At 36.4% G+C, this 16,487-nt stretch overlaps 1 protein-coding gene across 1 annotated transcript in view; it reads right to left on the bottom strand.

Moving 5' to 3' along the window:
* Positions 1-2,737: 2,737 nt before the first annotated feature.
* Positions 2,738-16,487, bottom strand: part of LOC150075155 (methyltransferase-like protein 25B) — a 158,148-nt gene continuing 144,398 nt past the window's right edge. Inside the window, exon 11 of the mRNA XM_090388383.1 lies at positions 2,738-2,890. Within this exon, the coding sequence (XP_090244509.1) occupies positions 2,738-2,890 (153 nt within the window). The remainder of the gene's footprint in view (positions 2,891-16,487) is intronic.

Raw genomic sequence — 16,487 nt, 5'->3', positions numbered from 1 at the left:
GATCCAGCAGAAGCGAATGTCAAATTCTGTTTCAAAGGCAGAACAAAGCATCTGCCGGATCCGGGACAGGACCGGATGAGAGTTGTACCTCATCGATACTAGAGCCTGTAACACGCTCAATGAATCACAGTAAACCATATACCTTTGGTAATCGCTATTTATAATGAACTCAAGGGCAATTTCAATTGCATGCAACTCTGCAGTATAAATGCTAGCTTCTTGCGGGATCTTGAATGATAACGTCTTTTGAGGAAATACGACAGCAGATCCCACATAAGATTCTGACTTTGAGCCATCTGTATAGACTGGCAGAAAGTCAGAGTACTGCTCTCTATGTGATGTGAAGAGTTGTTGATAGACGGCCGCCGGTGTATTAGCCTTCTCCATGATCTTGAGGGAGAAGTCACACATTGGCAAATGTGCATACCAGGGTGGAAGGAGTTGCCTTGGTGACCGGGCAATGTTGTCTACCGTCATGTTTAGTTCATTTAGTAGCCCTTGAATACGAATACCAAAAGGTCTGTTGGCAGTCCGACGGGCATTATTACTAAAGACAATATGCGAAACAACTCCGACGGATTTTTACAAACATAACCATAATTTTTTCATCATACAATAAATTAGGCTCCAAATTTAATTCATATAGAACAACACACAAATACACCATGCAGGATTACAATAATATCATTTATTTAATTTGATGCCAATCGGACTGCAAGGCCTGTTACATTGGGAGCACTATGGCAAAATTTGGTACTTCCAAAATCTCTAATACATGTGCATATTACCGTTTTAATAGTTTTAAATCTAACCTATCTAATACAGAGTTAACACAACACATCCATTTCTACAATCATAACCCACTAATAGGTTCAGCTATCACAATAATTAAATTAGAGTCTAATTATAAAATTCTTCAAAATGAAGCAATAGTTATTGAATGGTTTTGGCAACGTACGTCATTTAACGTACTAAAGTCAAAACTCCCAATCAACCTTTCCCCTATTTGGAATTTAACACGCATAAAATTTCCACGTGTACTGAATTGCATTTCGGAAATCGACTTTTCTTATTAAACCGTTCGTGTTTTATCTTCACACAATGCTAACTGAGGACGTAAATCGAACGTTGCTCGAGCGCAACTATTAGCTTGTTTATTAATCCATTCAGAACTATTTCCATCTTAATGATTTTAATTGACAACCGTGAAATGGAATGTACATTCCCTCCATCTCGCACTGGTAGGATTGCCAGGAAAGCTGGGTGGGGACTGCCTAGTATAATTTTTAAAAAAAGTTTCCTCTAAAGTTCACAGTTACTAAGCCCACATATTCAGTATTTCTTCATATGGGCATCCTTTTGCAGATCTCACCAAGCTTTGTCCATCTTTGAACTCTTTCAAGAAGCTGCTGCTTTTTTTTTTTTTTTTTAGGTGTAGTTTAACATTGAAAAATGCAAAGTACTGCATATGGGTAGAAGTAACCCCAGGGAAATGTACCAACTGTGTGGTATTGTTGTTGTTCTTTGTTTGGTTTTTAGGAGCATTAGCAACTAAGGCCATATTGCTCCAGGGATATGCGGTGGTCATTCCCTGACCTTTCCGCATCCTCCGTTTTTTGGTGGTCACAGACTCTGTCTTGTGACAGAATTCTGTGACCACCAATGACTGATGGCCACTGAGTTTCTGAGAATAGGTAACAACAATCTTCTCTAATGGGGAAACGTCGCCTATTCAGGGAATTTATGAGCTTTTGAGTAGTGTGAGTTGAAGGAGTAACTGTCCCTTTCTTCCTTCTACGGCATTTCCTTCTTCTACTTCTCTTACTATCACCTTCCTACATCTTTTTTTTTTTTTTTTTTTTGCTTTCCTAAGTCTAATAGGGATAGTATGAGTATAACAGAGATCTTTATCCCATACCATATTTCAAACAGTGCTGTCTGGGTGGTGCCCACTGAGAATAAGTAACTATAGTCTTCTCTTTTAGTGAAGTGTTACTTATTTGAGGTAGTGCAATTCATGGCAACTCGTTGTGAAGGAGGAGCAAAATATGAAATACAGATAAAATTATGCCCTTTTACACTACAAATGTAGTTTTTTTTCCTTTAAGAGTGATCTATGGTGTATTCACACCAATATTATATAGGTTAATTTATTTAAATTGTACAATCAGATGTCGTCTCAATTTCTACTCAACTGTACATGTGTAGAATCAATGACCAGTCAAAGCTGTGTTACATAAAATATTAGTTAGTATGAATCAGAGCTGTAATACTCAATATGTTCTACGTTGATAATAATATTAGTAAAAAGAGGTAAACTCCTCTTATTAATTTACTAATAAAATATTAGTACAGTACTGTACTAAAATATATTTATATAAAAATATCTTGCGAACTAAGGACCTAACTTTTCTGATTGATTTACTAAATCACTTAATCTTGCCATCTACAGATTGTTAACCTTTGGTAATGCAACTGCACCACAGATAGAGATCTTGCTGTATTCATAAATGGCTGTACACAAGCTTTAAAAGCCTGGGAATAATAGTCTATCACATGTGCCATATCAAATAAAATGAGCTCCCTCATGGGTATATTGCGCACCATCCCTCTGTAATGGCAATAAAAGCTTTTAACAAAAAATTTCGCAAGGGAAAAATTTTTTAATGATTCTTAATTGTTCTTTTGAAGGCAGAATATGAATGTTTTTATATGTATAGTGATTCTTAAGATAAATTTATTTTATACCTATTACAGCTAAATTACGAGGTGATATACATTCATCAAATGCAGCTTCCAAAGCTACATTAACATTATTTTCACGGAGATAATATAAGCGATCTTGTGTTATCAAGGATTCCAAAACTGGCTGCATCAGAACCTGCAAAAGCTGCAAAAATAATAAAAAACATTTCAGTACAAAATTAGTTATAACAAAATGAAATTAAATATACAGTAGAACCCCCAATATAGTGCAAATCATACTTGACACCCATGAAAGTCTAAGAACAGAAATTCCTTATATTACCAATCTCGCTAGATTCCATTAAACAAAGACTTTGGTAGTATTAATTTGGTACTATTAGTCTAATATAGTACCATCTTTTTTTTTGTCTGAACATACTTGAACATATTAAACCCAACTCATGTCAGATTTGAACTCCAGACTCAGTTTTTGTGCTTACTGAAAATTCATTTCCTGTTGGTTACTGCAGACGACAGTGTGTAGAATTTCAAAATTCTAAGTCAACAATTTTTCCATATTATGGGACAAACACAACAGATGACTGTATTGGTGACAGAAATATTATACACAAAGGAATGAAGATGATTTGCAAGCAGTGCTATTATATCAAACATTATTCTAAAATGTTCTTATTTAAAAAAAAAAAAAAACAGAAAATATTACAACACATTGTTTTAAAAAAAATAATTATGACCTTTTTTTTATTAAGTAAATTTTTTTAAAAACTTATAGCGATGATTTAACTGCCACAAATTGCAGTGCCCAAACTGCTGCTATATCAGAGTTGTGTTGCCAATTTATATTCCTCCAAATATAAGAGGCAGGGTCTGTGATTGTTACATAATTAAGCAGCTCTACTCCTCAATTGAAATAAAAAAAGCTATCAGTGGTTATAATGTTCTTACATCTTTTGTTCTGCAAATATAGCTGCTTTTGGTTTTACGTATGATTAGGCTATTAGGTAAAATCAACTAATAGCTTTATAAAAAAAACATTAAACAGCCAAAAAAAACTCAAGTATATTAGACAAAACTAGAAACTGAACCCTGAGGTTTATTGTAAACATTCTTTCTGTGACGAGAGCTAGGCTGCCACTTGGAAGTCTAACATGCTGATGTTGAGGTCCCACTTTGGAGTGGATTAAATTTTGGCCAAGTCCAATTGTTCCACAACAACCAAGTTCTCAGCTCACTTTCACACTGGTGGAACTGTTAATAACACTGGGTGCATCCTCTGTGTGCAAATACAAGGGCAGATGAAAAATAATGCCTCTCAGCCCGTCATGCTAGGTGGTGCATTAAATTCAAATTAAGTTCTCCATATAGCTAATAGTTTCTAGTTAATACATACATAATAGCACATTTCTGTATGGTTGTTCATTTACAAGTTGCACTGTTTTAAATGGAAGTATCTTTAACACATGGTTCAAATGTACACTTGCTGAAGTTTGTCAACTTTTGTCCTGGTTTACACATGAAAAGGATGAACTTTTAAATGTTGTGCTTGGAGATGACTTTACCACTAAAGACCTGAAAACAAGAGACAGCACAAGGAATTTCACCATAAAACATCTTCCTGTCCAAAATATTCAAATTCCAAGAATCATCCAACAAAGTGATATTGGCTGATTTTTGGGACTTATGATATCAGTGTTATCCACACAATTTCTGGAAAAAAAGTTCACAATCAGTTCACTTCAGGAGAGTGTGACACTGGATAAGCTTAAAAAAGAGGCCTAGTAAAAAAGTAATGTTGCTTCAACGTGACAATGCACAACCTCACTAGAGTTGTGCAATGCTTGCAAGAATTCTGTCTCTGAAATTTGAAGTTGTTTACATCCTCCCATAGTCAAGGTCAGGCCTGGCCAACCCAAATTGTTCTGCAGGCCACCTTTACGAACTACAATTTCCTGCAGGCCACACATAAAATAAAACAATCTTTTAAAAATAAAAAATCAGATGCCATAAAAATTTATTTTATTCGTTCATTTTTATTATATATCTACATCAATGCGATATTTGCTTTTCTTTGCGATCACTCAATTTTTTAAAATCTACCTCAATATTGGTAGTTGCACAACTTAATTATGTTTCCAGGGGCCCCTGGTAGCCATGTTAGCAAGAGCTCAAGGCTGTACTGAGTGGAGTGTGTGGAGTTCGAGACCAGCTGTCAGTAGTCGTGGATTTCCTCCTGAGTATCTTGAGTTAGTCAGTCTCAAGGCCGGATGCTATTAGCAAGTCATATTCAAGGATCCTGACTAGAAATGCATTCGAAATAAATAAATTGTTTCCATATTTTCATCTGTTATTGAAGCTTGAGAGTTACTTTTAATAAATTTTATTTCTGAAAAGAAAGTTTCACAAATGTATGTGGATCTGAAGGAGCTCAAAATTTTTTGTGCAAAAAATCTTAATTTGGGATACTTTTCTGCTGTCACATACATGTTGTAAAAGTTGATTTTTGATGTCATGGCATGAATGTGTTTTAACTCATTGTTGCACTGTAAATAAATTACCTCCATCTAGAGTTTCTGGGACAGTGGAAATGTCAAAGTAAAATGAAGAACAAAATATCTCAAACACTTATATCATATTTTGCGAGTTCTGAGAAACAATGATCAAATGCTGCTAAAAGTTTTTTTTATTTCTTTGGCATACTTCGAGAAATTCCTACGATGACCATTTTTGAAGTCGTTTAACAATGTCACTTGGATGGAAAGAATCGTTGACTTCACTAATAAATACACAAGCAAGTCGAGATGTGTCTGAAATATCTGTACTTTCGTTGAACGCTAAAGAATAAGCTTTGAATTCTTGAATCCGATCTCGCAAAATCACCACTATTTCAGCTGATATATCATTAATGCGACGACATATTGTTTGATGCAACGGACTTATGCTTGAAAATAATTTACTTGTATTGGAAAAAACATCTTTTATAACGGCTTCCAAACACTCTTTCACCAATTACCCATTCAAAAATTTAGTTCAGTTCATCATTGTAACGATGAACTAAACATTGTTACAATTCTTTTCAATTCTTTATTGCATTTCACATATTCGCCATGGTTTGTTTCATGATGTCCTTTAACATTGTATTTCAAGTCTCTCCGCAAATAAAACGTGTTAATCTGGAGTTCTGTACTATGAAGAAGTAATCGTCTTCCCAATGGTTGCTGAATTACCTCTTTTCTCCTCAAACTTTTTTTTTAATTCACTCTAAAAGGTCAAAAACAAATCTCTATTAATTAATATTTCATAGATATATTTAATGACAGCAAGTGCAACTGCACTACTTACTTATTTAAACTTTTCTGCTAGAAATACTTTTCTAAAAAAACTTTTTATTCCTTTCAAGATGTCCAGTCTTTTCTCAATTCAACTGGCGTGAGAAGATATGAATACTTTTCAGGACCAAGTTCTCCCTCCCTGGCGTTTCCATGATGCAACGTGGTTCGAAGGGAAGGTGTGGTGGGGATTCGGGGAAGTACAGCTGGTCTAGTATTATGTTTCTCATTATTTATCGTGCCTAGTCATAGCTAGTGAATGATTTCCCACTGACGTAGTCAGTAGTATAAAAATCATCTGGCGGGCCACAAAATATAATGTGGCGGGCTGTGGATTGGCCAGCCTGGTCTAGATTTTTTTTTTTTTTTTTATGTGAACCCTAAACACGAGAGGTATTAGAACCTATAGTACTTAGTATCGTGCTTGGGTTGAAGGTTGAGAAAATGAAAGAAGATATTTGTTGACATTGGACTTGAACTTCTGTAGATTGTAATTTTCAGGAAATACGTATGAAGGAAGGCTCTTGATTTTTAAGGAGTCCTTATGTGCTGTATTGTAATAACTAGATCTTATGTATAGCTTAGCTTAATTTTCAGCACTCACCTCATAGTAATCCGCTTAGCTGGTGGAAAGTTTTACCACATACATAGTGGTTATGGGATTCTAATAACTTACGGGGATTATGGGTTTATAAACTAAGTTATGGGCTATAAAAATTTTGCTAAGAAAGGAAAGTGCACCTTCCATTCTATGGTTGCTTATAAGCAACCATAGAATGGAAGGTGCACTTTGAATGTTGAATGAATAAATGAGGAATATGAAAAGTTGGTACTGTGGGTTTGAAGTTGGACAGTAAATGGATGTTGGCGGCAATGTTCGGACTGTTTTGAGAGAGCAGGAATTATAGAAGCCAATTCAGAAGAACAGTGCCCATGGAAGTATCTGTAGAAGAGGCATGCAGCAGAAACAGTACGTCTAGATGTTGTCCCAAGCAACTTTTTTGTTTTGTTCCCAAAGCTTAAAGAGCTTTCACAAGACATCTGCATACATCACCAAGTAGAAGAAACAGACATGACTCCAATGAAGAAATTAAAGCAGCCACAAATTTAGGCTAACCTCTCAGCTAAAAGAATTTTACTTAAATGGCATAAAGAACTTAACTGCTATATGAAAAGTATCAAGTTAGGCAACTTTATGTAAAAATGATACATCAAATTAAAGACAACTTTTTATTTTTAATTTACAAGTACACTTTTTCTTTTTTGATTTATCTCTATTCCTTTAAACGTTATATAATAAGAATGCCTTACTTGTCAGTACAGTCTTATAGATACAATTCTTAATTGTTTACATTTCAAATTAAGTCCTCAAGGTATCTCCTATCTCCCTAAACATATGCTTTGGAATAGTATATGATTATTTAACTTGCTAAAAGATTTTGGGAGAGTATGAGTGTGCCACAGGCAATTCTGTACTTTCCTGAACAAGTCTTATTGACAATTTACTTCTGTTGTGTAACCGGTGCTTCTCAAATGACCCTACAAATAAAAGTCAATTATGAATATTCAGTCATTACCTAATTGCCAATGCATGTCTTCTAGTAATTCAGGCATGTACTGCTGAAAACCTCACATATGAGACTGTTTATGCTTCGGCTGTCTGTAGATAGTTTGCATTGGCATAACTCTACGTAAAATATATATAAATTCATCACTTTGATAGTATGAATCAGAGCTGTAATACTCAATATGTTCTACGTTGATAATGATATTAGTAAATTAATAAGAGGAGTTTACCTCAATATAGTACGTGGAACACTTCCGTATGATACCCTCCAGAAATTAAAACGGAAAAAACGAAAAAATCGACAACTTACCGGTACATTAAAGTAAAATATAAATAATTAAAGTAAATTATAAATAATTAAATAATCAATTTAACACAATTCAAAATCAATTCAAAACAATTAAAATTCAAATTAACGCAATTAAAAGAATCTAACGAAAATATTCAAAACGATTTTCCTTCCTGAAGCTGACAATGCTTTTCGACCGACTGTCGTGATCACAGGAATGAAAATTGATTTTCATTCCTGTGATCACGACAGTCGGTCGAAAAGCATTGTCAGCTTCAGGAAGGAAAATCGTTTTGAATATTTTCGTTAGATTCTTTTAATTGCGTTAATTTGAATTTTAATTGTTTTGAATTGATTTTGAATTGTGTTAAATTGATTATTTAATTATTTATAATTTACTTTAATTATTTATATTTTACTTTAATGTACCGGTAAGTTGTCGATTTTTTCGTTTTTTTCGTTTTTTCCGTTTTAATTTCTGGAGGGTATCATACGGAAGTGTTCCACGTACTATATTGAGGTAAACTCCTCTTATTAATTTACTAATAAATTCATCACTGCATGCTTTTTAATGTGCTTGCTTAGGCATAAGTATAACAGAAATTTTATCTCAAATTATATCTAAACACAAGGGTTTCAGATGAAAACATGAAAAAAAAAAAAAAAAAAAAAAAAAAGGCATTTTTTTTTAAACGCCCACACTGCAATAAATTAAATTTCACTTGCAAAGTGTACATTTTATATAGACATAGGATTGTTTACCAGTATGCTTTTAAATATTAGCTTACATAACATTTTTCTGTCTGTGGATTTCCATTTGATTATTCTATTAGACATCAATAGTGATTTTGATAACTTCAAGGAATACTGTTGCAGACTTTGCCCTCTTCAGAAATGTTGAGTTAAAGTTTTGTTCATAGCAATGGTCCTGCAGTCTAAAATTGGCTGTCAGAACATTTCTATATTTCAAGCTTCTTTGTGCACATGCAGGGTCCCCAACCAAGGACTACTGTACATCAATTCTTCCTCCTTTCATAATAACATCTGGTAGGTTCTCACACAAACTGATAGTGCTGATGCTGCAAAACATCTACTGCTCTATCTATTTATCTTAATGACACCAAGATGTACTGGAAACTTGTCCAAAACATTTGAAATTTGAAAATGATGCACTGCCAACTGATGGAATTTGTGCTACATCAACATTTATAAGAACAATTTTTTAATGGGAATTTGTGCACCACATTCACATGCAGTAAAGCACTTACTCACAGAGCAAAGGAAAAGATACGTCTCTTGTTTTAGACTCTCCATGATCTTTGCAGTAGAAATGCCTATAACTAAGTCATTAAATTGGTTTAGTCTGCTATGGTAATCATTTTCCAAAATGAAAGTGGAAACTGTTGGTAAAATAAACTTGAGCATAACATTCTTCAACATATTTAGGAGTAACAACCTCAGTACATGGATGTGAGGTACACTGCATTGAAGAGCTATATTTCATTTACAAGAAACAAGAAAATTGTTTATTTAAACAAGAAGAGAGACTTTCTGCACAAGTGAGGATAACATGCTTAGAATTATCAACTTGCTTGCCTGTTTAGGATTGCTTTTAAAAAAAGTTTGCAATATAGGAGTTTTTTTTTTTTTTTTTTAAATTCATCAACTTGTCTTTTTTCAAAACTTTTGGGCCATAAAGTGGATTTTTACATGAGTCAGTGATCACTTGTGGTACTTTTCTCAATTTGTTAACTCTAAGAAGTGTTCATATCACTTTTCTCACCATTTCTAATCTCTTCTTTAAGCAGACTTATTAAAGGCTGCTACTCTTCTACCAATCTAGTTACACATTTAATCAAAGACAGCCAACATGTAAACACATGCTTCAAAATCATTTTTTTATTTTAGTGGCATGCACCATGAAATTGTTTAAATCTATCTTTCCTTTTGACACTTCTTTCTAGATAAGATTAAATTTCCACAAAGTATTTATCCAGTTTCACAGGAGAGCATGAAAATCCATTTTCAGCACACATATTAATAAGACAAGGACAGCCTATTATCACCAAGTGCTAAATCTCCTCCTGTAATATTAGTAGTGGAAATAATGCAAGAAAGAAAGCTTATAAAGCACCAGCAAAAAAAAAAAAAAAAAAAAATCCCTTGTCCATCCCATCCAATTGTTTGTCTAGTTCTTCCTTGAATTTATTCAAACTACAGTCGGTCCTCGTATAACACGTGTTTACATTACACGAATTCGATCATACACGATTTATAAATAGGGGAACGTTATCTTATATAACACGAACCGAATTCGCTCATACACGATTTCGCCTTTGTGTTTACAAGAAATGGCAGTCGAACGCGGAATCACCCCAACTGAACGCAACATGATAGGAATGAAGAAGTTTCTGAAAATGTATTTATGTGTTTATATCAGTGAAGGGGAAACACATTTCACCATAATAACGTAAAAACCAACACAATTCCAGCTATCGGTATAATCGCAAATGCAATTAGATCGAGTTTACTACCAGTTTATAACAGATTCCACTAGCAGAAACGCAACTGGAAATTGTTTTTATTGTTTTATGGTAGTAACCCCTAGAAATGTGCTTTAGTAAAATACAAGGTGTTAATAGTGTATCTTGGCCTTTACGGTGTTGTTTATTCAGTTGCTACACGCGCGCAGCTTTGTTTATGTGTATCAAGCGTGCCACCTCGTTTGTAATTGTGCTTTATTCCCTAAAAATTAGTAAAATACTTAAAAGGTGTGAAAAGGAAGCGTCCTGGCGAAGACACTGCAGATTCAGAGGGGAAAAAAAAAGCAATATCGATAAACAGAGGCGGACTGTGTCAAAAATTCTTACCCGGGAATATTTATAGTGGTTTATGGCCAAAATCACACCGGCCTGGGGCCCACCGGGATTTCCCGGGTAAGGCTTATGGCCAGTCCGCCTCTGTCGATAGAGAAAAAATATGAAATTGTGAAACGCTTTGAGCGAAATGAAAGCACGTGCTACAGACATAAATGAGGCAACGCCGAGAATTACAAAGAATGCGGAGAAAATAAAAACAACTTTCATAGCGGGAACAACTCAAAGTGTAATTAAAATCCATTAGATTAAGACACAAGAATTGGAAGAGATGGAACTGCTGTCATCTGTTTGGATAGAAAATCAAACAAAAAACAAGTTTGCTTACGATAGAAGCAAAAGCATTAGCAATATTTTATTACGACTATTTTATTTAACATAATTTTTTTATGAATAAAATACGTATTTTATTCGTAAAAAATATTTTTAGTATTAAAAAATACTAAAAATACTTTATTATAATATAATAAATAATAAAAAAATAAATATTTTTTAGTACGTATTTTAATCGTTATAAAATACGTAAGTATTTTATAACGATTAAAATTCCCCACTTATTTATTGTGTTTGGTAATGTTTTGGTTCCAAATGTGTGTTCAATCTTGGGTGGTCGGCACCTAACCCTACTTTTCCCATAGGGCCTGTTGTTTATATTGCACGATTTTGCATTGCACGAGGTTTTCTAGGAACGCAACTATCGTGCTATACGAGGACAGACTGTACTCACTTTTACAACAGCAGATGGAAGTTTGTTCTTACTATCAACTACCTGCTGGCTGAAGGCAAACTTCTGCACATCTATCCTGCAACCATCCTTCCTCAATTTGAATTTATGCCCCTTCGTATGTAGGCTAAGCAAGAGGAAGAATTCCATCAGCATTGAGCTTGCTCAATCCATTCAAAGCCATAAACACTTCAATCATATCACTTTGCAAGTACTACCTAGTCTCCAGAAGCTGCAATTTGCAGAACTGAAGCCTTTCTTGGTAAGGCCACTCTTTTGTTTCCCTCAATCTCACTGCCCTTCTCTGAACCCATTCCAGCAGACCTACATCCTTCCTAAAATGAAGCCTCCAGACAGACCTGTACAGTACTTGAGATGCAACCTAACCAATGCCTTGTGCAATAGCATAATCCCCTCCTTATAACTGCTAGTAAAGTTCCTGTATAGTATTACTAAAACCCCATGAGCTCACAAGCTCCTGTCCTCACAGCCTGTCTGAACTGCTCAGAGAACTTATCTGACTGCACAATTTCCCCCCCCATTCTTTTTCATTTTGCACTACACAGAGTAGTACCACAGTTGATTATTAACCATTAACCTAATACATTAACAGTAAAATATTGATAACAGTAAACATTAACAGTAAAATGCTGATTATCTGGGACTGCTGCTACTCATATGCAGTACCATGCATTTGTCAAAGTTAAACTTCAACTGCCATTTCTCAACCCACTGCCTAATTTTTCTAGATCTTGTTATAATAGCTTACCTTGATGAATGTCATTAATAAACCTACCAACCTTTGTATCAACTGCAAACTTATACATTAAGCCTGATATACCTTCATCATCATCATTAGTAAATATAGAAAGCAACAATGGGCCCAGCACTACACCCTAGGGGACCACTAATAACATTAGTCCATAAAGAGCAGTGTCCATTAACAACCATTGTCTTCTCCCATTCAACCATCCCTTTATCCATATTCTTGCCACTACAGTTTTTAGACCTACTATAACAGGCCCATTATTAATACTAAGTGACAGACAGTTTTTTGAAGGAATCTCCACATGCTTTCAGGTTGTTCAGAAGATTACATCTGATGTCCCTGCAGACTCATCTTTCAATGATGGTACTGACAGCATGCTGCTTTCAATTTTACCATTTTTTTTATTATAAAAGGTAGCCACAATGTTATATAGCTTGGAATCACTGGAACAACGTTCCGTGATTGTTCCGTGTTGTTCCGTTTTCTGGAACAACCTTCCTTCATACGTATTTCCTGAAAATTACAATCTACAGAAGTTCAAGTCCAATATCAACAAATATCTTCTTTCGTCTCCTCAACCTCCAACCCAAGCACGGTACTAAGTACTATAGGTTCTAATACCTCTCGTGTTTGGGGTTCACATAAAAAAAAAAAAAAACTTATACATTAAGCCTGATATACCTTCATCATCATCATTAGTAAATATATCACGATGGTGGGACTGTTAGTAATCCTGGGTATAACCTCCATGCACAAGCACATGGTGGGTGACCACCCAGGTGTGAACCAACGTAAGCAGGGGTCGAGGTGTGGCGCCCACACCACATGGAGGAATGCCGCCCCTCTATGTTACCAGGCAGTACTAGGTGCTAGATGACTCTCATCAACCGGTGAAATACCACCACTTTGCTTATTGGAGGCTTGAAGTGGTGGAACCCATGTTTAGTCTCTAGAGCTAAGTTCCGGTCAACCCTTCCCTATCTCTTCCATCATGCAGTATGATTGATAACTTTTGAGGTTATGATGAACGTCGTGGCGAGATCCAATATTCCTTACATTTCGAGGGTACAGCTCTAAAACGGTTTTCGCAGGCCGGCCGCTAGTTAGTACACCGGACCGAACCTATTGGTAACTCTCTAGGAGGCTTCCGGATCAGCTAGTGTATAATCTTGCTACCTCTACTCTGCCAGATAGTGACTGGAGGGAGTCCGAGTAGTGTGTATGCGGGGAGCATTGTCGAGGCCACGTTATGTCAAGGATCTGGGTATATTCTTACCACATGTACGTCATATCCAAAAATTTCATTACTTCATACAGCATGTCCCACCCACTTTTTCTTACTATTGAATACACCATGAATTGTCAAACTAATAGAACAAGCTTATCTGCGAAAAGATCTAAACCTCCCAAGGATTTCCTAATTCATTTCACAAATATACGTGGTCTCAACTCTAATCTCAACGATGTCCATTTCCACTTGCAGTCTGCCAAACCCCATGTACTTTTTCTGACAGAATCTCAGTTATCGGTTGATTCAACTACTGCTCATCTCAGATGCCCAAATTATTCGCTGTATGATTCCTTTCGCCTCAAAGGTGGTACTTGTGCATATGTCCGTTCTGATATTCCCTGTCAGAGACTTGGCAATTTGGAATCTCCTCTCTTTGATCTTCTCTGGCTTAAAATCTCTCTACCTCATTGTGTCAAATTCATCTGTTGTCTCTACCGTTCTCCCAACTCCACTAATCACTTGGAGCTCTTTGACTTCCTCTCGTTGCAACTTGACTTTCTCCAGTCCAACTTTCCTAACAGTGAGGTAATTTTCCTTGGTGATTTTAATGTTCACAACTCCAGCTGGCTTCCGTTTTCTAGTCACACCGACCCAGCAGGTCGAGATGCTGAGGCTTTTGCAATTACTAATGACCTAGCACAGATTGTTCATTTACCTACAAGAATACCGGACAATCCGAATCATACAGCCAATACGCTTGATCTTTTTCTCACAAACAACCCTTCTAAGTACACGGTCGAAGTGAGAGGTCCTTTAGGCACTTCAGATCACAACTTGGTGATTGTCTCTTCTCCAATGGAACCTTTATCTCATGGCTATTCCCAACCTCGTGTTGTTTGGCATTACAAGAATGCAAAATGGGATGACCTGCGAGACTTCTTTTCTTCTTTTCCTTGGTCGGATTACTGTTTCAAAACTCCTGATGTCAACGTTTGCTCAGATCGTGTCAGTGAAATTATTCTTGCAGGAATGGAATCCTTTATCCCACACTCCACTTTAAAATCTCGTCCTTTATCTAAACCTTGGTTTTCCAATAAATGTGCTAAGGCTGTTCAAGAGAAGAATGTTGCATATCGTAATTGGCTTGTTTCTAATTCTTCAGTTTCATTTTCTGCCTACACCAAAGCTCGCAACAATTGTAAAGCAGTTATTAATCAGTCCAAACTAGAGTTTGAACAGGCTAAGAGTAGAAAACTTGCTTCTTGCCCTAATGGTAGCCGAGCATTCTGGTCTCTTGCCAAAGCTATTGGCCGCAACTTTTGCCCATCTCTGCTTCCACCTCTGTCCAAACCAGATGGTTCTGTTGCCACTCTAGCCAAGGATAAAGCCGACCTGCTAGCATCCCATTTTTCTTCCAGCTCATGTATTAATGAACTTGGTAAAACACCTCCCACCATTCCCAACACGGTCCATTCAATGCCTCCTGTGGTCTTCCGTCAAAAGGATATCAGAAGGATTTTGATGAATCTTGATGCTAAGAAAACTCCGGGTCCTGATGGTATTTCTCCACTTGTTCTCAAAATCTGTGCTCCTGAACTTACTCCTATTCTTTGCCGCCTTTTTTCACTTTCTTATTCCAAAGGTGTTTTTCCTTCTGCTTGGAAATTTGCTCATATCCAGCCAGTTCCTAAAAAGGGTGACAAATCCCTCCCATCCAATTATCGTCCCATTGCAATTACTTCTACTCTTTCTAAAGTAATGGAGAAATCAATTAACCGCCAACTCTTAAACTACCTAGAAACCTTCCGTCTGATCAACGATCGCCAGTATGGATTCCGTCGGTGTCGATCCACTGGTGATATTCTGGCTTATGTTACCCATTTATGGACTACTTCAATGGAAAGGTTCGGTGAAACACAAGTAGTTGCTCTTGACATCTCAAAGGCTTTCGATCGTGTTTGGCATAAAGGTCTTCTAAACAAGCTTCCATCTTATGGTTTGCCAACAGTTTTTAGTAATTGGTTATCCAGTTTTCTCTCTGATCGCTCACTGAGGGTGATGGTAGATGGCTCTCTGTCTTCTAACTTCTCCACTAATGCCGGTGTCCCCCAAGGTTCAGTTCTTTCCCCCACTCTTTTCCTCTTGTATATCAATGACCTTCTTCCATTGACTGGAAATCCTATCCATAGTTTTGCCGATGATAGCACATTGCATTCAACTTTCCATTTTGAGAAACCTTGCCCTGCTCAATCAGCTTCAACTTCTCGAAAATCTGCTACCAATTCCTTAAATGCCGATCTTCAGGTAATTCTCCAGTGGGGCAAAGACAACTTAGTTGATTTCAACCCTTCTAAAACTCAGTCTTGTCTTATATCTCGCAAAAAGGATTCTTCTGCTCCTATGCTTATCTTTAGTGACACTCCAATTTCTAGGCAAAAGGATATATCTCTTTTGGGGATTACCCTGACTTCTAATCTCTCTTGGCACAAGCACATTACAAATATTGCTTCCTCTGCATCTAGAAAACTTGGTTTTCTCTTTCGCTCTCGGCGTTACTTTTCTTCCAAACAGCTGCTCACTCTGTATAAATCGCAAATCCGCCCTGCCATGGAATATTGTTCCCACATTTGGGGTGGTGCCCCCAAAACCTCTCTCAGGCTTCTTGATTCCATTCAGAAGAGGGCAGTTAGGTTAATTAATGATTCATCTCTAACAGAGTCTCTCCACTCGCTTTCTCATAGACGTACTGTTTCTGCTGCATGCCTCTTCTACAGATATTTCCATGGGCACTGTTCTTCTGAATTGGCTTCTATAATTCCCGCTCTCTCTTTCAAAACAGTCCGAACACGTGCCGCCACCAGCCAACATCCATTTACTGTCCAACTTCAAACCCACAGAACCAACTTTTCATCTTCCTCATTTATTCATTCAACTGCCGTTTTCTGGAACAACCTTCCTTCATACGTATTTCCTGAAAATTACAATCTACAGAAGTTCAA

The sequence above is a fragment of the Mastigoproctus giganteus genome, chromosome 14, assembly GCF_048544385.1.
Source record: "Mastigoproctus giganteus isolate SK-2022 chromosome 14, ASM4854438v1, whole genome shotgun sequence".
Taxonomy (NCBI): Eukaryota; Metazoa; Arthropoda; class Arachnida; order Uropygi; family Thelyphonidae; genus Mastigoproctus; species Mastigoproctus giganteus.
This window is presented reverse-complemented; position numbering and strand designations above follow the sequence as displayed.